General features: G+C 57.4%; 1 protein-coding gene and 1 long non-coding RNA gene across 4 annotated transcripts in view; one reads left to right on the top strand and one right to left on the bottom strand.

Annotated features, from left to right (window-relative positions):
- Nucleotides 1-23,592, bottom strand: part of BCAS4 (breast carcinoma amplified sequence 4) — a 55,761-nt gene that overhangs the window by 9,235 nt on the left and 22,934 nt on the right. For both annotated transcript variants that reach the window (XM_082744922.1, XM_082744921.1), the window contains 2 exons: nt 21,305-21,406; nt 16,476-16,610 (listed from right to left, as the gene is read on the bottom strand). In XM_082744922.1, the coding sequence (XP_082601048.1) occupies nt 16,476-16,610; nt 21,305-21,406 (237 nt within the window). The remainder of the gene's footprint in view (nt 1-16,475; nt 16,611-21,304; nt 21,407-23,592) is intronic.
- Nucleotides 4,735-10,506, top strand: LOC309871679. Of its 2 annotated transcripts, XR_014315430.1 has the most exons (4): nt 4,735-5,193; nt 5,390-5,502; nt 7,486-8,268; nt 8,847-10,506. It is a non-coding gene; the product is annotated as an uncharacterized lncRNA (long non-coding RNA). The 2 variants fall into 2 exon arrangements; XR_014315431.1 differs by having other exon boundaries at nt 7,486-10,506.

Below are 23,592 nucleotides of genomic sequence, written 5' to 3'. Positions count from 1 at the left end.
GCAGAGCGGGCGAGAAGCGAATGAATTAGAATGTGCCCAAAACCCGAGACAGAGGGGCAGGAAGGGCTGGCCTCTTGCCAAGTCAGGGCTCAGAAGCCTGAGACCAATGGTGACATCGGCAGAGAGGGACATCTGAAGGGGCCCCGTTCTGGAGTCGCCAGGTGGCCTGAGGCTGTCCTCCCTGCCCTGCCAGGTCTGTGCCCCGCTGCTGGAGACACCAGGTCGTGCAAAAGATAAAACACATGCAACACCGTGCCCTGGTCTGGACGGGAGCCTGGGACGGAGAACGGTCATCTACGAAAATTCTGGTGAAATCCAAGCCAGGCCAGAATTTTTGTGAACAGTAAGGGACCCCCGTCGGTGGGTTGGGGCCACCGCCGCCGCCTTCGTGCCGTGAGAGGACAGTGAAGGAAAGTGATTAAGGGGCCGACGGGAACTCTGTATTGTCTTTACGAGCTTTCTGCAGGTCTAAAATCATCCGATACAGAAAGGTCATTTAAAAATAAATAAATAAGGCGTGTCCATGGCAGCATCTGCAAAACACGGAGCCAACGACCCAGAGAAGAGCTGTTAAATAATGACCCCAGTGTCACCAGGAACCGTAAAAGCCGCTACACCTTCCGCGACTTGAAATCACGGCTCACGACGACCCCTTGCAGAGGCTCGAACTCTCAATCCCATTGCGCAGGTGTGGGAAGTGAGACCCAGCCGGCTTGGAACCTCACTCAGGGTGTGACGTCTGCAGGTGACAGACACACGGGGACAGCCTCGTGGCTGGGTCACCCTCCCCACCTCCCCCTGCCCGTGCAGTCATACTCTGTCGAATGCTCTGTTGTCCCTGCCTGGAAATTCTGAAAAAGCTTTAACCAACTGCTGCAGCCGGTCCCAGGATCTCTGGGCTCCCAGGTGGGTGTTCACACCTCAGCAGGGTCACTCACGTTTGACTCCTTGGGGAGCCTGGGGTCAGCACCCTTGGCTGGGGAGACACCCCCAGGGGGGCAGAGGGTGGCAGCAGGAGCGGTGGTGAATTTGAGGGGGGCGGGGACAGCGGCGGTTGGATTTGGGCAGAGCCAGGACTGACCCCCTCTTGGCAGAGAGCAAGGAAAGAAGTTTCCTTCCCAGCCCAGAGCATCAGACCAGCCGCCCCCTCCCAGGGGTCTGCTCAGTCCTGCAGCCGCCTTGTCAGGTTCTCGACTCCCCACCAGAGGCCCGGCCATGCCCGGAGGCCCAGTCATGCCTGGATGCCAACCAGCAGTGGCCCAGCTCCCGACGAGTGTCCACGGCCTCGGTCAACATCTGGCCGAGGCCCCAGCTGGCCTCTGTCGTGAGGGCGCCGTACAGCTCTCACTCTGATGCTGGTCACCAATAGACTCCTTGGAGGTTTTGTCAGCCGGCCTCAAAGGTGGTTGGTCCATAAAAGAATGTTGAAAATAGCACCAACAGCTCCGGGAAGCAGAACGCGAACAGACAGGAGCAAGCATTGGGTCAGGGTCCCTAACGGGGGGAGCTGTTCTCCATCAAATAATCAAGCCATGAGGGCAAGAACAGAGGCATCCACCCGAAGCAGCAGGTGTCAGGAAGCCGCCTCCATGCCTGCCCCATGCCCCTGCCCAGCGGGGAGAAAGACTCTTCCCCGAGGGCTAGGCGGCCACCTCCTGCCAGCCGAAGGAGCCTGCCTCACAGCCACCGCCCAGACTGTCCCCTGTCCCGCGCACCCGGGCAGCCTTGCGACCCTCCTCTCAAGCCACCCTTCCTTCAGACCCAGGGGCTCTCAGAGTTTTATTCTGGGCCTACAAACCTCGGCTGGGCCTGCCTCCTCCGAGCAGGCAGCCTGGGCTGCGGCCACCACATCAATGTTGCTATTCCTGAGGCCCCAGCGCTCGCCTCAGGAAGCCCTTTTCCAGGAGCTTGCGCCACTCCGCCCCCCGCCACCGCCCTCCGCCAGCCCCTGTGCTTTCCTGGTCTGATTAAGACATTTTACCCACTGGGCCCCCTGAGAGTGACAAGGGATGATTTTTAAGGCCTGTGAGAGAGAGAGAGAAAGGAGGGTTCGCGATGGGGAGAGCAGGAGGTCACTGGAGACGGGGAAGGAGAGGGAGAGCCGGAGGGGGACAGAGACACACCCCAGAGAGAGAGAGAGAGAGAGAGAGAGACATGGAAACGAGATAGGGGAGCCTGAGGAAAAGCAGAAATGGATGGAGGGCAAGAGCAGGAGGGGAAGTGAGGGAAGGGGGGGGGGCGGGGGAGACGCACGGAAGGAAGACGGAAGAGGAGAGGGAAAGACGGGCCCCGGCCGAGAGGGAGGCACACCAGGAAGGTTGGGGACAGGGACCCGGAGGGGAGAAGATGGTGACAGGAGTGCGTTCAGGGTCTCTCCAAACCCCAGCCGGGTCGCTGCGCCAGAGACCACGAGCAAACACTCGCTCACCACCCCCAGCCCCAGCCCTTGGTCAAAGAAATCATATTCCCGGAGGACAGAGGCTGTGAGATGTCAGTCACTGTGCAAGGGACGCCGTCTCATCTGAGAGGCAACGCGTCGCTGTTTTCCCATGTGCTTCAGGACTCGTGGAAACTCTGGTCTAAAACTCTGAGCTGAAGAGCCCAGCATTCTGGTGGCGAAGGGACAAAGTGGGGTAAGGGAGAGTTCCTAAGCGCACGCCCTCTGCCACGCCGCCTCCTGCCACCCAGCCCTGAGACAGCCCTTCCCCACCTGCAGGGACTTTATCGGTCTGTCTGTCCATCTGTCTGTGCGGGGCTGGCCGCATCCCTGTGCCTGGTGCATTTCGAGGCTGAATCAGTTCACTCTCAGTCCTCAGCCTGGAGCCCCTCTGCCTCCCTGGGTGGCCTCATTCAGCCTCAAGGTCAAGGCCACGGCTCCACAGCGGGACACCTCTAGGCCTGAACCCCACACTCGCATCTCCAACCCGGTCTCCACCGGCAAACACAGCCACACAGACTCGCGAACCACACAGCGACTTGGACGAATCTCCGGGGAATGATGCTGAGTGAGAGAAGCCAGGCCTGGAATGGAACTCCCCCGGTGCGGGATTCCGTGTATAGGACGTTTTTCAAATCGCAAAATTTGAGAAACGGGGGGCAGATCCGTGGTTGCCGGGGACAGAGCAGAGGGGAAGGCGGTCATGAAAGGACAGCGCGGGACCCCTGTCATGTTGGAGATATTCCCCAGCCTGACCGCAGAGGCAGAGCCAGGCACCCAGCTAATAATGTAAAAACGTACAGAACCAATACAACTGTAGAGAACCAACTGTTTCAATGTTAAGACCTGGCCAGGATACTTTACTACAGTTTTGCAAAGTGTTACCACCGGGGAGAAATGGGCCAAGTGCCTAAGGGATTTCTCTGTATTATTTCTTAACTGCCTGTGAATCTACAATTTACAATTTAATCTGCAATTAAACACCGTGCCCCCTGCCCAACCACGCGCGCGCACACACACACACACACACAGGAGGAATGGACCCTGTTTCCTCAACCCCACCCTGCTCCACCCTGGTCCAGACCATCCGCATCTCTCCTGGACCATCCCAGCGGCTCAGACCTCCCAGCTTCCACTCTGGCCCCCAGGCCAGCCATCTGGAACCCTCTAGAGCTGAGTCACAGCCCCGGGCCCAGGTCCGATCTCTCTGCTCGCTCCACCTTTGCCTCTGGCTCCCGAGGGCCGCCTTCTCAGATCTCACAGCTCCCGCAGCTGCCCGAGGCACCGGCGCACCCCCCCTTTCCTACCTCCTCCAATGCAACCCCTGCTCCAGTCACCCTCTCAGGGAGGCCTTCCCTGACCACCTCCTACCCTTGGCCCACTCCCTACCTACTGCTTCTTGATCTTCTCTGTCCCCTGGGGCCCTAGGGGGTCAGCTGCTGGAGGGCAGGAATATTCTCTGTCCTCCTTGGGTCCTGAGGATCTGAAAGACCGAAAGCTCGCACAGGTGGGTGGCTAAGTACTTGCTGAATGAGGAAAGGAATGTGTGAGAACAGAAGAACCAAGGGGAGGTCCGTGGAGGTCTGGCCTCAAAGGAGTTAAGTCTGGCCCAGGGGCTGGGGTTCTGGAGCAGCCCAGGATGGCTAACAGGGGAATGTGGGGGGAGGAAGAGGCCTGTGTGTGCCTCAGCACAGAGGGGGATGGGCAGGGCCAGCTCCAGAGCAAAAACCCAGGGGACAGAGAATACCATGTGCCCACCCCCCGAGCACCCATCCCAACACGCTTTCAAGAAAACCAGAAACTGGGTTTAGGTGGAGGCTGAGCTCCCTTTCTGGGGTCTCCTGGGGATACAGGGGTCAAGTCTACCATGTGCCCAGTTCCTCCCAAGTGGCTCACTGCTTGGGGAGCAAGGATGTGCGTGAAGGCGGGGATGGGGGGGCGGGGGTCACAGAGGGCCTTGGATTTGCTCTGAAGTGGTCTCCAAAGCCCCCCACCATGGACGTACCAGCGCCAAGAGCCAGTCCCTCCATCCAGCACAAGAAACTGTCCCACTCCCACATCCCTCGGACAGCAGTGGCCCCCCCTGCCTAGCTGTGTGATCTCGGCCAAGTTACCCTCTCTGTGCCTCAGTTTTCTCACCTGGTAACAGGGTTAATAATGGTTTCTCCTTCGCAGGGTGTTAGGCCCACGTAACCAGAAAGCAGTAAGTGCCCAACAGTTCCCGACTAATGTCATTATGACTATGGTCCCGGGATTCATATTCTTTTTAAATACCGTCAGTAGCTTAGAAAGAGCCCAAGCGGACAATTTCATAACATTACATTTTTGGTATTAAATGCATTCAGTTTCAAAACATGAACATTTAAACTAAATCACGGTGGTGGGAACCCATGCTGGTACTGCTCTGATTTTTAATAAAAAGGGGCCTCAAAAATTAATAAGCGTGGGGGCCTCTCCCGGCCACTGAAAGGCAGGGCTCATTTATCAATCACGGCAGCTGGCTCACAGTAGATACTCAATAAATGCCTGCTGGTCACTGACAAGTTACCGGAGGCCACACCAGGTACGGACACGCTGGCAGCCAGCCCCAAGAGCTGCCCCTGGCCGTGGCCTCCCATTTCTCTCAAACCAATGACTGATGCTATCTGAGTCGCTCCTGGCCACTCCCTCCAAACCACTCCTGGAGAATCGCCTGAGGCCTCTGGAGCCAGATGCAAGCCAGAGAAGATCTGCCAATCACAGGAGGGGAAGAGAGGGTGACCGCTGAGACCCCCAACCCAGGCCCCAGGGGGCACCTCCCTACCAGCGTTCAGCAACATCCAGGCCTGGAACCAGCCCTCCCTGCTCCAGCTCCTCACTACATCTAAAAGCCAGCATTACCCCCTTCTGACTGAGGTTCTAGGTTAATTATTAGGACTCTCCAAGTAACGGGAACTTTGGCCTTGACTTTAGGTCTGGCAGCAAGACCAGGTGTGATGGTATCAGCCGAAACAGGCACCTGGACAAATTTACTGCTTAATGAGACGTGGTTTATTTTCCCAGAAGAAAGCTGACCATGAACACAGGCAAGTTCAAGAGCTTCCCAGGCTCCTTGGGCATCAAAGGGATCACACTTCCTCCAGAAGCCCCAACCCCAGCTGCAGGCATCACACACAGTTTCTGCTCACCGAGGGCTGGCCTGCGTGTGTCGCGTTCCCTCGGAACCAGGATGGCCTGTGGCGGCTGCCCGCCCTCTGCCAGCCCGACCTTGCCTGGGGGCGCCGAGCAACCCAGCGCCAAGCCAGTCCACCCTCTCCTTGGCAGCCACTCTGCTAACGGCTCGCTCCTTCTCTGTCACATGCACGGGTCGGGGGCAGGCAGCCCTCTTGAGCTCTATCTGCTAAGAGCACCTGCCCGGGAAGCTTCACTTTCTGGGGAGAACTTGAGCCTAAGCGGGGACCCAGTCTGGTCATTCCATCGTCCGTGGGCACTCAAGTCACAGCTGTACTCACTAGGGCTCCCTGTAGCATGCGTCACCGTGGGACCCCCCTCTCCTGGTACACCTATGTCCCCAAGGATGCCGGGGGCTCTGAGGGGGCGGTGGTGTCCGTGGTGCAGCCCAGTCAGTGGACGCAGAACCAGACTCAGCCCTGGGGTCCCTCCACTCCACCCCTCTTTCCATCTGAGGAGGGAGGGGCCCTTGTGAGACCCCTGAGGGGAGGATGAGGTGAGAGGGAGGGAGGGTAGGGGGCTTGGTGAAGTTTTGTGTGGTGCGTGTGACTCAAGGAGACAGACAGAAGCCCAGAGACTCACGGAAAGAGGCAGAGACAGGCAGATGCACTTCAGAGATGGGGACCCAGAGGGACACGGAGCCTGACAGGGGCTGACCTCTCCACGTGTGGCCAGTATGGCCACCGGTGTGTTCAAAGTGGTGGGGACTCAGAGGGGGACCCCCACAGGCTCCTGGTGCCTGTCCCCCTCTGAGTTGCCACCTCGGCCAGGTGAGCTGTGGTCCTGGCATGAGTGAGGGTGTCTGGCCCCGGGGAAGAGGGGCTGTGGAACCACCAGTGGTTCAAAAGGAAGTTTCTACAGAATGGGCCCCAGCAGCACAGACTCACAGGGCAGCTGAGGGCCATACACGTGGATCCCCATTCCCAGAGGTGGTGTGCAAGCCTGCGGGTGCTCTGGGGCAGGATGGCCGGGGGCATCTGGCTGCTTCTCTTCCCTCTTCCTCTGCCTGATTCTGGGTGAGCAGCTCTACCTCTCCCTGCCTCAGTAGCTCCTCTATAAAATGGGCCAGGGATGGCCGCCCACCTCTCTACAGCAAGCAGGAACTGAGGCCGGAGTTCAGTAGGGAGCACCCAGCACAGCACCTGCCCTGCGGGGGTCCTCCCTGGCTCCTCCCCTAGTGAGTTACGAGCCTCATCACTCAAACAGTGCTCCCGCCCGAGCAAGGGCCTGACAAAAGCTTACTGAGTGAAGAGGGAATCCTGCACACTGAAACCCTCACCCCGATTCCAGGTTTGAGCCCTGCTCCCCTATTTCATAGAAGGGAAAGGTAAGACCCTGTTCCAAGGCTACGGAGCTGATGAGCAACTTGTTGGGCGCTAGAACCCATGCTTTCACATTTTTAAACTCCTATTTTGGGGGGTGCTGGGGTGGCTCAGTCAGTTAAGTGCCTTCGGCTCCGGTCATGATCCCAGGGTCCCGGGAACTGGGCTCCCTGCTAGCGGGGAGTCTGCTTCTCCCTCTGCCTCTGCCCTTCCCCCTGGTTCATCTGTGCTCTCTCTCGCTCTGTCTCCAATAAATAAATAAATAAATAATATTTCTTAAATTTTATTTTTAAAAATAATAAATAACATTACATAATAATATTAATATTTATTATATTTATTAAATATGTGTTAATAAATTTATATTATATATAATTTTATATAATAAATAAATTTACAGTATATAAATAAATATATGATTTAATAAATAGTATTAAATATTATTTAATATTAGTAATATTAAATAATAATGATAATATTTTTAAAAATTATCTTGGAAATTTTCTGTATTTACAGGAAACACAAGAAAGCAAAGAGGCGATGATGATGAGCCCCACATACCACCGTCTGGCTCTGAGAACTGTCCTTCATCTGGGCCAGCAGAAGGTTCCTAACCCAGGGCAATTTTGCCTTCAGGGACTTTTGCAATTTCTGGACTACTGTGATGGTCATAAATGGGGGCATCTGGTGGGCAGAGACCAGGGACGCTGCTAAAATCATACGATGCACAGGATGGCCCCGCAGCAGAGAACAATCTGGCCCCAAATGACCGTAGTTTCAAGGTTGTGGAACCCTGGTCTGAACCCGTGCTTTCCACTACCCGCCTCTCAGTACCACAGGTGTTTGGTCTACACTTGGGGAGGGGCGGGGACAGTGCCTTATAACCAGAAACAGGGAGAGGGGATCTAGGAAGGATGAGGGGGACACTCCCACTCCCTCAGCCAACAGGCATTGACCCCACACCTGGGTAGGCTCTGTAGGAGGCCTGGGGGCCAATAGGTTCCCAGAGATTTCTCGGAGCCTCAGATTTGTTTTCCGAATCAACTGACTGCACATAAAAATCTGCATTCCCAACCCTTCCTTTTTAAAAGAAGGCCAAGGTCAGGCCACTCTGAGCAGTAGCTCTGGGCTGACGTTGACGGCACCTGCCCGGCACCCAGTGCTGCACTTAGGGTCACCGGACCCCAGTGTCTGGATATCAACCCCTGAAGCACGAAGAACATAGGGCTCTAGAGTCAAAGGAACGAAGTCCAGCGTTCTAACTCCCAAGTCTGTCTCCTCATCCGTACAGTGGACACGGTAAGAGTACCTGAGTGACAGGTGGGCATGGGGGGAACCCAGCCACGGCAGGTAGGGTACTGGCTCCCACTGGCCCTTCCGGCTGCTTACCACTAAGTCAAAGACAAGTCAGTCCCTCCCCTTGAGAAACTCTGTCTGGGGGAACGACAGGGGAAGATACAGAGGACACCCCACTAGGACACCAGGGGACGGACAGGAAACGGGGAGCCCAGAGGAACGCTGCCTGGGGTGGCCGGGGCAAGGGCAGCTTCCCAGGTGTGGGAACTTGGCCTTGAGCAATGAATCAGCATTACCAGGGAGGGTATTCGAGGCAGGGGAACAGCATGTGCAAAGGGCAGGGTGTCTACCAGCCCCAGGGATGCTGCGGTCACAGAGATGCTGGGGGTGGACACCGAGGCTGGTGGTGGCGGTGCTGGAGAGGGCACGCCGTGTGCCACCCCCCAGGGAGAAGTTGGAAAGCTCCCACTTGGGCTTCAACGAAGGGCCCCCCATGAGATAGGAACCCCTTCTCATTGAAAGGAACTAATCTCAACAAGAATGTAATGCTTTAAAAAAAAAAAATCTGGTTCTCAAACCAGCCTGCCGGGAGCCCTCTGTCCCTCCCCAGCACACAAGCCACCAAACATCCGGAGTCAAGCAGATCCATGAACCTGTGAGTATGTAGCTCACGGAGAGCCAGTGTGGTGGGGAGGGCGGGGGGGGGGGCTGGCGCCACGCAGCCCTCCATTGTTGCGTTAATATTTGCCATCTGCTCGTGTTGCATTTCCACCGCGAGGGATGACGGGACAGAAGGAGAAGAAGAGGCCAGTTCAGGGCCCGGGAGAAGGAGCCTTGGAGCCTCCTCTGCCTTCTTTGTGTTGGTGCCTGGCTCAGCCTCCACCGCCAGATAAAGCCCCAGCCAAGCCGTGCCTCCTTCCCTCCTTCCGGGAGTCACCCCTCCAGGGGGATTGGGCAGAGGGAGGGGGAGGCGTCCAGGCCAGCCAGAGCCTCCCTCCCTCCCTCTGCTGGACTGGGTGGGGAGGGAGCTGGGGGTGCACAGAGCCAGCGAGCTGGAGGGGAGGAGACACCGAGCCTGGCACTGCTGACTCCTACAGGCCAGCCTGGGCAGGGCTGCTCCGCCCACAGCCTCCATTACCTCCAGGAAAACCCAAGAGGCGGCCCCAAGCTGCAGGGGGGACGGGCAGGCTCCGACAGTCACCCCAGCTCAGCACAGCCTGCGACCGCCTCCCAGGAAATCAGCAGGGAGGCCATCAAGGGCCACGGAAGCCTGAAGAGCATCTGCTGATGAATAGTTACTGAACACCTACTATGTGCTCCGCTGGGGTAGGAAACTCAAAGGCCCTGGGGCAGGTACCCAGCAGTGGTGGCTTGGGCTCGATGGTGGCTCAGCAGGGATACTGCTCAGGAGCCCTGACCTCTGCTTTGTCAACAGAAGACAAGTACAGATGCTTCTGTGAAATGTGGTTTTTAAATGCTGGCAACTCATTCCAGTTTCACACACACACACACACACACACACACACACATCCCCCAAGCTGGGCAAAGAGCATACTTCGGTAGGGCCGATTGGATCTAAGGATCTTGCGTGCACCACCGTGGCTACTGAGGCAGGGGTCTGGGGCCTTAGAAAGAGAAAGGGGAAGACGCACGGAACAGAGTCAAAGTTGGATCAAATCCTGGCTTTGCCACTGACGCTCGGTGACCGTGGGGGAGTATATGGACCCCTCTGAACCTCAGGTTCCTTCCCCATGAACAGGGATAACAACAGCTCGCTCTGGGCTGGTTGGGGGAAGCAGACTCAGGGCGCAGAAGGCCCTTCATGTATGTGCTCACTAGAGCTCTCATAGTTGGGGCTGTAGTAGATGCTCACAGAAACTGCAGGCTGGGGGTCGCCTGCTGGCGCCGGCACAGAGAAGGGGAGAAGATGCCTCTTCGCTCTCCCTGTTTCCAAAAGCCTCTAAGGAGTTACAAGCCGTCAGCCTGATATCCAGAGCAGGGGAGGATGCTAGACACAAGGCGCCATAGGTTTTCCCCACTGTGCTTACCATTTAGAAGCATTTGCTGCTGACTTTAGACATCAGAAGGTTTAGGGTGCCTGGGTGGCTCAGTGGGTTAAGCCTCTGCCTTCGGCTCAGGTCATGATTTCAGGGTCCTGGGATCGAGCCCCACATCTGCATCGGCTCTCTGCTCAGCGAGGAGCCTGCTTCCCCCCTCTGTCTCTGCCTACTCGTGATCTCTCTCTCTCTCTGTCAAATGAATAAATAAAATCTTAAAAAAAAAAAAAAAGAAGAAGAAGAAGGTTCTTAGAAGACTTTCGAGGTCTAGCTTTCTCTCCGAAACAGGAAAATTGGGTCATCCCAGGGAGAATGTAGTTGAGCAGCCAGACAATCCATCCCCCTTTAGGTCGGGTGTGGGCTCTGCAGTCCCCTGCGGGTCCCACGCACTACTCCTTGCCGCGTCAGGGCGGTGGACGTGCTCCCACACACAGCCGGGCTGCCCCTGGGCATCTGGCGGCTGAGGAAGGGGCCAGGCTGGGTTGCAGTCTGGGCAGCCCCTGGGCAGCCTGGCTCTGTGTGGGGGTCGCGACTTGGCCCCCAGTGGTTTTGCTATTAGCCAAAGAAATTTCCTTGGAAAACATCACACTCTGATCCACCAGAAAATGAATCAAAATGACACCTCCTGAACAAGATGTTTTGGCTCAACGGAAAACAAAACAAACAAATTAGCGGGGCTGCTCCCTCCGGGCCTCCAGGCACCGGCGCAGAGAAGGAGGCCTGGTGTGGTCCACAGGGCGCCGGGGATGGCCACGGGGCCGTGCAGGGCCTGGGCCCCAGGGACAGCTGACATTGTCTCCCGGGCCCTTCCAAGGCCCTTCCGAGGCCCTGTGGCTCCAGCTCCGTCTCACACTTCCAGTCCTGCACACATCTAGGAAGATCTCTAGGAGCGAGGGGCCCTCTGCATTGACCTGGGTTGACAGCGTCTGCTCAGGTGGGGTCCCTGGAACCAGACATTCGTCCAGGAGACCTGGGTCCCCCACCTGGAGCCTCTGTTCTCACTTTCGACTGGACAGGGGGCCTGATGCCCAGGGAGGTAGGGACTCTGGCGAGCTCAGGGCACGGCCTGCGACCTTTCTAGGCTGAGGACTCTCGCGCCTACCAACTGAGCCCGGGAGCTCAGATGGTCCCACTCGCCCCACTCGGTTCTCACAGGACACTGTTCAGGACTCAACACAACACAGCCGAGCCCGGACGCCAGCCCGAGCTAAGGGGAAAGGAGCCTGGTGGCCCTCCAGTGAAACAGTCTTACCAGGTCCCTCGCCTGCTATGAACCTGTCCATGGCTCCCCATTGCCCTCAGAATAGTATAAAACACCTCCATGTGGCCTGAGACACTGCCTAACCTGGCTGTGACCTCATGTCCCCTAACTGTCCCCTTTGTTCCCTCTCGGCCAAGCCACACAGCACTTCCTGCTGTGGTCCTGCCCCACGGGCCCTCCCCTCCCAACTTCACCCGGACTTCCTCGTCATTCGGTCCCAGCGACCGTGGCCCTTCCTCGGAGGCCGTCCTTGGCTCCCTCAGAGCAAGCCAGGGCCCCCTTTCGAAATGACTATATACTGAATTTTCTTAGGATTTGGTCACTGCCTGTATTGTCTCCCACGAGACACAGGCTCTCTGAGGGACGAGATCACAGTTCTCTCCCAAGGCAAGGCAGGACAGAGTTAAGAAAGTGCGTTCATATCCAGATGCCCCACTGTGTAATCTTGGGTAAATTACTGAACCTCTCTGTGCCTTAACTCACGCACCCGCGCAATGGGGATAAAAGCAGCAACCCCACCCCCACTTCTGGGGCACTGACCAGCCGAGGACAGCGCGTGCCGCCACAGGCCTAGCTCTGTGTCTCCATCGCCATGATACCCACGTCCCGCTGAACAATTGGACACTCTGTCCTGGGTCACTCCGTTCCTGTCCAGGCAGAGCTGGCTTGTCAGGTCTACTGATGCTCAGACTCAGAACTGTCCTTCGGAGAGTGCTGGAGTCTTTCTCTTCCTTTCTGTTCCCACTGCCTGGGTGGAGGCCCTCATCCCCTTGCATCAAACACCGAGCCAGGTCCCTGGCAGGCTGAACGTCCCTGGTCGTGCTCTAGTCAGTGAGCCAGCAGCTGAGCGGTCTGAGGCTCCCGGAGGCCGAGGGACCTGCCCACGGACACGCAGCTGCAATCCGCCGGAGACGCGGCCTGGCTACCGCAGGAGAGAAGTGCCATGCTTAGCCAAAGGCTATGAGGTAAAAATCTTGGGGCGTTATAAGAATCAGTGTAAAAGTGTAACGGGAACCGCAGCACAGCATGAAGCTAGACCATCGTCCCATAAGCACACACACGTGCGTCGGCAGGGAAATCCTACCATGAACCACGCACGTTCTTGGGGGGGGGGGGCGGGGGTGGCCTGGGGTGCCAGCCCTGCCCTCCTCTCAGCCTGAGGACAGATGGTGCGCTTCTCGGGCGGCTCGGGTCAGAGGGAAAAGGCCTGGGTTTCAGGCGAGCCGGCGATGAGGTGCGGTCCTCAGGCTAGCCCAGGCCGCAGCCGGCTCCCTGTTCTGGGTCCCCGGTGCTGGGCTCGGCGGTGGAGGGACCACTTGCCGGCCCTGTTCCTGGGGTGCAGGGAGACGCCGGCCCAGCTACCCTGCACCCTCCCTGGGCCCCCAGCTACATCTGCAAAGTGAGGAGGGAGGGAGAGGAAGAAGGTGGGAAGGAGCGGGCGGGCTGGCCAAGTTCATAAAAACAAGGACCCGGTTTCTCTCTGCGCCCCTCCCCCCCGCCTTCCCAGGAGCTTCTGCTCCAGCTCATGGACTCGCAGGAATAGGGAAAACATACCTGAAAGGCCCCTGCCCAGCTCTAGAGGAGAAGGCTGAGAGCCCTCCCTCCTGGGCCCCATGAGAGGGTCCCCACCCCTCCCCTGACTCCAGAAGGGTCACAGGGAGCAGTGATGGTTGGTGGGATTTCGGGGGAGAGCTATGGCTCATCTTAGAGGGACGGGACCCCTTGCCAGCTCTCCCCCAGGGCCAAGGGAGACTAAGAGCCCCTGTCTTGTCCTTCACTCCACAGGGCCCTCGGGGACCCGTGGGGACCCTTGGAGGGAGTCTAAAGAGGGCGAGTGAGGGCAGGAGATGGAATCTGGGGCTGTGAGGGGCAGCTTCCCACTGTGCAGGGGAGGAAGGCCTGTGTGGACTCACTGAGAGGAAGCGGCTTGAGCCCCATGTGGAATCCCGGCTTCGGGGGAACCCACCCCGTACTCTGCGAGAGCCCCCATCTCCCAGACGGCGGTCCCAGGTCCAGAACCGGGCATAGCGAGGGTGCAGGGCCGAGCAGAGCAGGTGACCTGCCCGGAGCCCAGGCCACACTCACGGATCTGAATCCTGGCTTCCCAACTTTCTGGGACTCAGCTATGTGAGTCTTTCTGCCTCAGTTTCCTCCTCCATAAAATTGGGACAGTGACAGACCTACCTCCCGAGGGGAACATCTGGTGCCTGCAGAGTCAGGGCCCCAACACGAGCTGTGACGACCACTGTGCTAGAAGGGCTCCTCTGGCTCACACCCTCGATGCAGGTGCAGCCCTGGACCTCCTTGGGTCTGCACACACTCGCGTGCACACACCAACGGGCACCACCTGCCCCAGACAAAGCCCTCCTGGGGCCAAGCTGAACACACTGGGTTGCTGAATGACTCACTATCCCTGGCTGGAATGCACTTCCTGGAACAAGTCACCGCAGGTAAGCCTGGGGGCCCCCCTCTCTGCCGGCTGGTAGACATGAGAGGGCACAGGTCCCAGCATGCCCAGCCACACCCACGTGGGATCCTGCTGGAGTGGGCAGGGGAACCCCTGTTTCAGAGGCCTGCGGGCCTGAGTTCCAACCCAAGCACTGAGTTCAGATATATGACTCTCTGTCTCTGAGCCTCAGTCTCCACTTCTAAATGGAAACACTACTGCCAACCACATGGGGACAACAGCGTATCACAACAAAAGACTGGAAAGTGCAAAGACCAAGGGCCCAATAGAATCCACTGTTAGAAGACTTGCTGGAGGCCATGGGCAGTCCTCTGATTTTCCCCCGATGTGCTTTTGAACATTGGTGGACAGAGCACTGCATGACTGGTGGGTTCCTGTTTACCAAGGAACAGTCACCACAGCTCAAGGGAGAGGGGGACAGAGAAGCAGCTCCAGACTTCATCATTGTTGGATGACAGAAGGTAGCCTTTGCCCAGAGATGGGGCAATCCCAGAGGGCTTCTCAGAGGAGGTGGTGTTAACTTGGGCTCTAAAGGATTAATAGGAGTTTCAAGATCCTGAGTTCTGTGAGGCCACTGTCTGGCTGTTACTGGCCTTGGGCGAGTGACTCACCTGGAGACGGGCAAGTGAGCAGCACATGCCTCAGGCAGGTGTAAGACAAATGGAGCAATGGGGTCCCGGCAGGGACTAGAAAGGGAAGCCCAGTCAGGTATCCCGATTCACACCATTGAAATAACATTGCCTGGCCAAAGAGAACGGAGTACACCAGCTAAACGCTGTTGTTGGGCTGTGAGAGCGTAGCTGCTAAAACCTTCCGAACTTCCACTGTACCTCCTATCCGGTGGGAATCACGGTCACGGCCAGTGTGCGTGAGGGCTGGGAAAGGTAAACGAATCCACACCCACGAAATGCCTAGAGCAGTGCCTGGAACACAGTCAACAAAGTGGAGATGTGGGACAGGCAGAGGGCCGTGGGGGGGGGTCCCCCCGGCAGAGCCCAGGAACAGTGAGAGACCCTGCTAGGGGGGTCCCCCCAGGCAGAGCCCAGGAACAGTGAGAGACCCTGCTAGGGGGGTCCCCCCGGCAGAGCCCAGGAACAGTGAGAGACCCTGCTGAGGGGCAGGACAGGGCAGCTGGCTGAGCTGTGACGGGCAAGGTCCCAGAGACAGGTCAACCAGGGTCCAACCCTGCCTTGCCACACCGGGCTGTGTGGCCTCCCACAAGTCCCTTCCCCTCCCAGAACCTCAGACTCCTCATCTGAAAAGCAGGGGGTGATGATAAAGTTCCTTTCTCCAGAGACTGGTCTGAGAAGAGGCGCCCCAGAAACCAGCCGACGGAGCGCTTGGAAGAGACCTGACAGGAACCATGGTGACAATGACCGGAGGCGGCTTTGGGCGGGGTTTCTCAGACTAGGCACTACTCAGGTGCGCAGCTAGAGAATCCTCTGACGTGGGGGGTGGGGGGCTTCCTGGACGGTGCAGAGTGTTTAATGGCACCCCTGGGGATTTACTTACTTATTTGAGAGAGAATGAGAGCATGTATGCAGGGAGCCTGATGCGGGGCTCAGTCCCGAGACACTGGGATCATGACCTGAGCCGAAGGCAGACGCTTAACAGACTCAGCCACTGAGGCATCCCACCGCCCCTGGTTTTTACCCAGTAGATGCCAGCAGCCCCTCCACCCCACATCCAGCTCAAAACCAAAATATCTCCAGACACTGCCCAGTGTCCCCTGGACTGGGAGGCCAGCAGATAACAAGTGGCAAAGACAGATGTGTCTTAAACACTGAAGATCTCCACTGCACAATCAGTCTGGCCTCAGTCTTCCCATGGGTCAAAGGGACACAATGACAATTTCTTTGGGGTTGTAGGGAGGATCCCAGGGAAGCAGAGATGTGGAGGGAAGAGACCTTTGCAAGGTAGGAAAGGCCACAAGCAGGCTGGCCCTTCACGTCCCCAGCCCTCCACGTCCACAGCCCTCTACCACCTCGGCCCCTCTGGTCTGCTGGAGGCTAACTTGTGCCTTTCAGGAGAAGGACCCACCCTGAGTTCCGAATGTCACCCTGAGCCTGTCCTTAGGGGTATAAAGACAGGACAGGAGGGCAGGGGTTGTCCCTGCTCACTGCGGTAATCCCTGAAGGACCACAGTGCTCAGCATACAGCAGGCGCTCAATGGTTGGATGAATAAGCGAGTGGTCACAGCACTGAAGCTCAAACTTCAGGGCAAGTAGAGTTACTCAAGGGAGGGACAGAGACACTCCAGCTGCCCCCCCCCCCCACGGGCCCTGGGTCAGCGCTCCCTCAGCCAGCCTTCCAGACGCCCGTTTCCTGTCTGTGGAAGTGAGATGTGCCCTTTGAACTCTCACTTCCTGAGCCCCACTCCCCACTCTGGGGCCGGGGAGGAGGCAGGCGGTGGGGAGATACTCACGCTCCTGAAGGAGGGAAGCCCGGCGGAGCCCAGCCATCTCCGCAGAGCCTGCGAGAAGGCCCCGTGGTCCCGCTCGGCCCGAAGCACGTGGGCCTCCAGGAAGGAGACGTGGTGTCCAACCATCTTGACGAAGGCCTGGCGGAGAGAAGGGAGAGCCCGGGATGCCCCCGCTGCCACGGACTGGGGCACGGTCCTAGCCACGCGGTCCCAGCCCGTGGAGAGGCCAGGACCTCCCTCGCGGTGGCCTGCAGGCTCCTGAGGAGGTCAGCCAGGGCCCGCTCGGCGGGGGACATCCTCAGACACCCTGACTGTAGCAGTCACGGCTCCGCGGGAGGCCCGGCCACCTCTGCTGTGTCCCTCTTACCTTCTCCCCATGGGGACCCTAGTTTCAGCCTCTGTTTCACAGCAGAGGGACACTGAGGCTCAGAGAGGTCGGGTCGCCTGGCCAACAAGCGGCCGAGAGGGGACTCGGGGCACATCCACCAGACCGCAAAGCCTTCTCTATTAGAAACGAGTTTTTTAGAAATTGCCAAAATGCTCACTTTCATAGTGGATGGCTTTCAGAGTCACCGTCAGAGGCCGCGCGGGGCAGGCAGGAGATGAGCAGGTGGCGGAGGGCGGAGGGGAGGCCAGGGCGGCCCAGAAGGCTGGGTCCAGGCCCCCAGGGGCCCCTCCTCGCAGGGCCTCTGACACAAAATTCCCAGTTGCAAAAAAGAGAAAGATGGAGAGGGAGGGAGAGAAGTCTGGGGTCAGACTTGGCGGATCAGAATCCAGGTTCCGCCACTTACTAATTGTGCGCCTTCTGGCAACTCAATTTCTACAGCCTCAATTTCCTTATCCCTGAGACGGTGCTGATATCGCCGTCCTGACTACGAACAGTAACAACCTTGCTAAGCAGTTAGGTGATCAGCAACACTGAGCTCAAGGAATGTCCGGGTTTGGGGCGCCTGAGTGGTGAAGGGCTCTGCCTTTGGCTTGGGTCATGATCTCAGGGTCCTGGGATGGAGCCCCGCATCGGGCTCTCTGCTCAGCAGGGAGCCTGCTTTCCTTCCTCTCTTTGCCTGCTGCTCTGCCTACTTGTAATCTCTGTCTGTTAAATAAATAAATAAAATCTTTAAAAAAAAAAAAAGAAAAAAGAAAAAAAAACAAATGTCTGGGTTCGTTTTGAAAAAAAATTGTTGATTTCATGAAAAGTCTCCCATTTTAATCCATACTAATAATAAGTTCATAATTAAAAAAAAATAATACTGTGTAGGCCCAGAAAAATTCAACCCACTCATCTGCCTCCTTTTTTTGGGTCTCTCTGCATGCCTCTCTCTACACTGAGCACACGTGTGTGTCTGTGTTCACGTGTGTGTGTGTTCATGTGTGTGCATCTAAGTGTATTCGTGTGTGTGCCTGTGTTTGCGTGTGCACGTATTCATGTGTGTGAATGTGTTTGTGTGTTGTGTGCATACATGGCTAAGGCCATCAAAGGTAGCTAGAGCTGCATCAGAAGAGCCTCACCTTTGTGGGCCTCCCTTGAACCACAGTGGACTGGAAGAGAGTTTCACCAGGAAGAAGGACATCTCAGGGCTGGGCCCTAGGAGGGAGCTTCCCTTCAGGAGAAGGAAGCTCATGGCCTCCAAGGCCTACCAGGGGCCCACCATCCCCGGCCCTGCCCTCTCCTCCTCCAACACACGAGGCCCACAGGCCTCCCTTGGCTTCCCCAAAAACGCAGGCCCCACTCGCCACAGGGCCCTTCCACCTGCTCTCTCCAGGCTGGGCCCTGCTCTCTGTCCTTGGTGGGGCGAACACAGCCCCTCTCTCAGGCCCTGGCCTGGCCGTCCCCCCCGCAGAGAGGCCTGCCCTCACTGCCTCATCTACCACAGCCCCCGGCACTCGGGAGACCCCCAATGTCCCTGTCTTCTTAGCCCTCTTGAGCTCTTCCGTGTCTGCTGATTCATAACCCGTCTGCCTCTAGTAATGTGGGTCCTGAAAGGTCAGGTGTGGAGTCCATGCTGTTCACAAGGCCAACCCGGGAGGCCGGTCGGCCTGCAGGGGCTCCGCTGGCTGGTGGGGACGTGGAGCAGAGCATGTGCAAATGAGGGCGTCCTGAGCGAAAAGACGGTGTGGCACGGCTGCCACCCCAGGCTGCTGGTGGGGCCAGAGCTGGAAGGTCCAATGTGCCTCATGAGATCTTGGGGGGGGATGGGAGACAAGGGGTCCCGGGGCCAGGGAGCTGCCCCCCAGCCAAGAGGCATCAGCTTGTGAAACCCAGCACAGAGTCCCGTGGTATCCGTCCCCCCATCCTCCCCGTGGTGACGCCAATCTGGTGGGGAGCGTGAGGGGACACCGGGGGTGCATGTTCCTGAGGCTGAAGGACCCGCCGGCCAGGGAGAGGCCCGACTCAGGGAGGCTCCGGCACAGGCGGGGCAGGGGCAGCAGGAAGGCAACCTCTTCGTGACGTTGGTCTGGGGGCTGCACCTTGGAAGTCGGGGGGACACCTACCTCATCTTTTCTAGGATGAAAATGTGCAACTTTCATTATCAGGAAGGAGGGAAGAAGGGAGGAGAGGAAACTCCCCCTTGTTTCTGAACATACTGGTAAGTGCTGATGGGCGTAAAGACTTCTGACAAAAGGCCCCGGCTTCAGACCAGGGCACTGGCCAGCCGAGAGAGAGCCAACACTGGGCACCGGGGAGCAGTTGGGAGATGTCTGCGCCCCCGAACTCTACCACCTCCCAGCTGTGTGACCCTGGGCAAACCACCTCCCCTCTCTGTGCCTCCCCTGCTTCCTCTCCCAAATGGGACCAATAACAGGGCTTGGCTCCCCGGGCTGCTGGCCGATAGAGTGCCTTCTCCCCGGGAAAGCACTTGGGGTTCCTGATTCGCAGCAGGAGCCCTGTATGGACTCGTTTTTAATACTAAACCTGAGAAAGGCCCTAGTGCCTGCCTGAAAGGTCACCCTGCAGTCCCCAAGCCCCTCCTGGTAGGTGGCACTGATCTGAGGGTTGTCCTGAGCTCCCTGGAAGGCTCTGACTGCCCCTCCCCTGCACCCCAGACAGCCGAGGGTCCGTGGCCAGCTGGGCAGAGCAGAGAGCAGCCGTCCCAGACCCTCTGCTCTCAGCCGGTGCCAATAACCAGCAGAACAGCGGTGGTCCTTACCGAGCACCGGAATGTCCCCCCAGAGAGGTCCACGTCCTCATCCCCTGAACCTATGACTAGATTACCTTACAGGGCAAGAGGCACTTTGCGGAAGGGATGAAAGATCCTGAAATGCAGAGGCGATGCTGGCTTGTCTGGGTGGGCCCCATGTGGTCACAGGGTCCTTGTCAGAGGGAAGCAGGAGTGGCGGAGTAAAAGAGAGTCTGGAAGGAGCTAGGCATGGGGCGGAGGGAGAGGCAGAGGCTGTGGGCCGAGGAAAGCAGGCTGCCTCTGGACAGTGGACGGGGCCAGGACATGGTGGCTCCCGGAGCCTCCAAGAGGAACCGGCCCTGCTGACAGCCCAGTGTTAGCCTGTAAGACCCATTTTGGGTTTCCAGCCTCGGGAGGATGGTAAGCTACAAATACGTGTTGTGTTAAGCCCTTAGGTTTGTGGTTATCTGTTACTGTTACAGCAGTGCTTTGAGGTCGGGTCTCTCCTGCTGGAGCAGGGCCACGGACGGCACCTGTCTGTCTCACTGGGAGAGCCCCTCAGTGGCACACAGTAGGTCCTCAGTATTAGTGGACTGACTGCCACGCGAAGAGCCGGGCCAGCCTGAGGAGGCAAGAACCAGGGAGGGCTTCAAATCTTCACATTTTCTTTCCTCTGTCAAACGTGTGGAATAAAATTCAAATGAATCAGCTATTCCAAGGGCAAAGTTTTAATTATATTCCTGCCTCATCCTCTGCTGACAAGAAGTTTAACTCTCTGCTAACCCCAGGGTGGACTGCCACGTTCCTTTCCTCCATGGTTCGGGGAGGGAGGGGTGCCCATCCCCTCTGTCCGGGCGACCACGAGCAAGTGGCAAGTCCTCCCAGCCTCCCGGGTTCTTCCCTGTGTAAGGATCCAGGACCCCAGGCGGAGCAGCCCAGGACGATGGAGAGCTTGGGCTCCAGCAGATGCCAGCGAAAGTCTCAGCTTCAAGGCATCAGTGGGGCGGGGGGGGACACCAGCAAAGTGGCTTCCCTCTTGGAGTTGATGCTCCTCCTCTGGGAGATGGGACAGGGAGAGTGCCGACTTTGTAATGCAGCAAGGAGAAAAAGGAGATACCCTGAGGCTTAGCCTGGGGCTTCCACAAAAAGGATGCGGATGAGGTAAGTCAGCAGTGAGGCAACAGGGCATGGTGGGGACTGCGGTCAGCTGTGGGACACGGGCCCCACCTGAGGGGCGGCTGCCATTGGCTCCACAAAAACACAGCCCACGGCTTGGAAACATTCTGCTTCTCAATATGGATCATCCTCATAGGGGAGTTTATGTGTGTAAAAATTCACTGAGCCATACACTTACGATGTGTAGACTTTATGTATTTATACCTCAAGAAATAAACCTCGAGATTAAAGTATTTAAAGTATTTTAAAAATGTGGGCTAAGTGCTATCCAAGTTTTGACTTCACAAAAGCAGCTTAAAAGTCAGATTTTTATTTTTAAAAGTACCCTGATTTTTAAGTGGGGTACTTTATATAAATTTGTATTTGTCGTATTTTTAAAAATACCAGGTAAATGCAGACCCTCTTTTGCCACCAAGCCCCTGCACTGGGTCTCATGTCCGACACTCTCGAGGCCAGATCAGCACTGCGGAAGACAGGACAAAAGACCCAGAATGAGCCCACGGATCTCACAAAGAAAGCTCACAGTCCCGAACCCACCTCTAGCTGGTTCACTTTGGCATAGATGCCACGCATTTCTGTCACTTTGGCCTGAAGGAGCGGGATGTTTTCCTCCAAGATCTGTGAAGTGTCGCTCCTGATCTGCAAGGAACAAGACAGCTCATCAGGCCCCCTGCCTGGGTACCCCAGGCTCCTGCCCGCCTCTTGGTTCGCCGAGGTCTGCCAAGACCTGGCGGCATCCTGCACAGGGATGGGCCCAGGAATAGCCCAGAATCCCAGGTGGGGGCCAAGCCCACTGCCTCTCAGGCCCCAGACCTACCCAGCTGTTACTTACTGAACCACCAATTGGTTCCCCCACAAACACCTGACAATACCAGTGCCCGACGGAAGGGCCCCGTTTTCTGAACCACTCAGCCGGAGCCAACGGAGAGAAGCCGAGTCTCTCCTCGGAACCCAAGCTGAGAGTTGTCACTGCACTGAAATTAATGGTACTAAGTCGATCGCGATTACTGACGTCTGTGAGCAACGAGAATGGAAACTGCAGCTCTCGTGGCTCCAAGGGCGCCGTGTCTGTCCACGCCGCACCGAGCATCTCCCACACACGGCATCTCATGTTGCTTCTGCTTGGAAGGGCTCCAAAAGTGCCTATGACCTTTACAAAGCCACATGTTTCCCTTGATCTCCGAAATCGGACACCTAGGCCTCGATTTTCTTCAAGAGCCAAAGGACCAAGCCTAACCCCTCGGCGAGAGAGAGAGAGAGAGACTGTCTCCACGTTAGCATCTCCTTCGGAGCAGGGAGGCGGCGAAGCTCGCTCTCGGATGCTCGGGAGCATCAGGATCCCCCGAGGGAGACCCACGCGTGCGGATTCCCAGGCCCCTTCCCCTCTGGGGTCAGCTGGGAATGTGTTTTCCGGCAAGTTCCAAAGCCGCGCTGGAGTCGGGGTGCGGCGGGGACCATCGGAGAACACCAGTGGGGACGCTAGGAGCCGGACGCAGGGCTCAGCCTGGTGTGTGAGTTCGGGTCGACCCACCGTGAGCTGTGTGACCCTGGCAAGTCACCGCACCCCTCTGGGCCCTGCTTTGCTTCCCTGGACGGGAAAGCAGTCGTGGTCGCCCTTGCTTCCTTGGCGTGCGGTGAGGAGCCAGCATCCGGCAGGAGTGCCTGGTGCGGCTCGCGCAGGCAGCGCCCGACGTGGTCCCCAGTGACTACTGCCTCCTGTGGGGTCCCCTCCCCTGGACCAGGGATCAGCCCTGGAGATTGACCTCTAACAGAGAGGACTCAGCCAAAAGGAAGAGAGGTCACTCTGGAGACAAGGTTCCAGAAGATTGTCCCTCCAGCTTGCTGGCCTTCTCTCTCTCTCTCTCTCTCTCTCACTCGCTCATGTGTGCTCCCTCTCTCCCCCATCTTCTTTTTCACCTGGCCTCTCTGTCACCAGCCAATTGCCATGGCAGAGAGGCTACGTGGCTGGGGACAGAGGGCAGCCTCCAGCCACCTGCCCGTGCAGAATGGAGGCCACACACGACCGCTGCTGCAGCTACCCGCAGTCCTGCCCCGGGTGAACCGACGCCTTGCCAGGAGCCCGTGTGAGCAGGACCCCACGGACCACCTGGCGCGGCCGCTTGGACTCCTGAGCCCCAGGCACTGCCAGGTAGTGAGGACCAAGAGTTTTGGGAAAATGTGTTAACCAGCAGAAAATAACAAATGCAGTGATAACTCAGTACATTTTTTTTTAATTTCAGAAATGAATTTCAGAAATTAATTCTGAAATTTCAGAAATGATGGGAAAACTGTTTCTGTTTTCCCTCCTTTTCCTGCCCAAATGTATGAAGCTTCTTGCGGTCCTAGAGTTCTGCTCCTGTCACCCTGTGGGATGACACTCCCCCACTCCCCGGGTCTCGGAAGCGACCCCATCCCCCGAGTGTCCAAAACCAAACTCTCCCCTCCTGGTTCCCCTCCTCTGGTCATGGAGCTGCCATCTCCCTGGGCACCTGGCTCCAAGTCACTGTCCTGGTACACCCCTGTCCCACGCCCTGGTCCCCCAAGGGCACAGACAGGTCCTGAGAGGCTGGCATCCAGCGTCCTGCCACCTGGCCTGTCTCTGCCCTGACCTCCCAGTGCCTCGGTTTCCTAGTCTATAAGATGGGGACCATACAAGTACTTCTCTTGAAAGAATGCTCTGGAGGTTAAACGAGACCATCTCTGACTGGGTGGAGCCCACACCTGCACCTTGTGTGGCTCGCAAAGTGTCTGAGTATTTTTTAATTTGACTTAATTTCTGACTTGAAGAGTCAAGAGGGGCTCTTAGGAGAAATGGCTGATTCTAG

Source organism: Mustela nivalis (genome assembly GCF_964662115.1).
Source record: "Mustela nivalis genome assembly, chromosome: 8".
Taxonomy (NCBI): domain Eukaryota; kingdom Metazoa; phylum Chordata; class Mammalia; order Carnivora; family Mustelidae; genus Mustela; species Mustela nivalis.
This window is presented reverse-complemented; position numbering and strand designations above follow the sequence as displayed.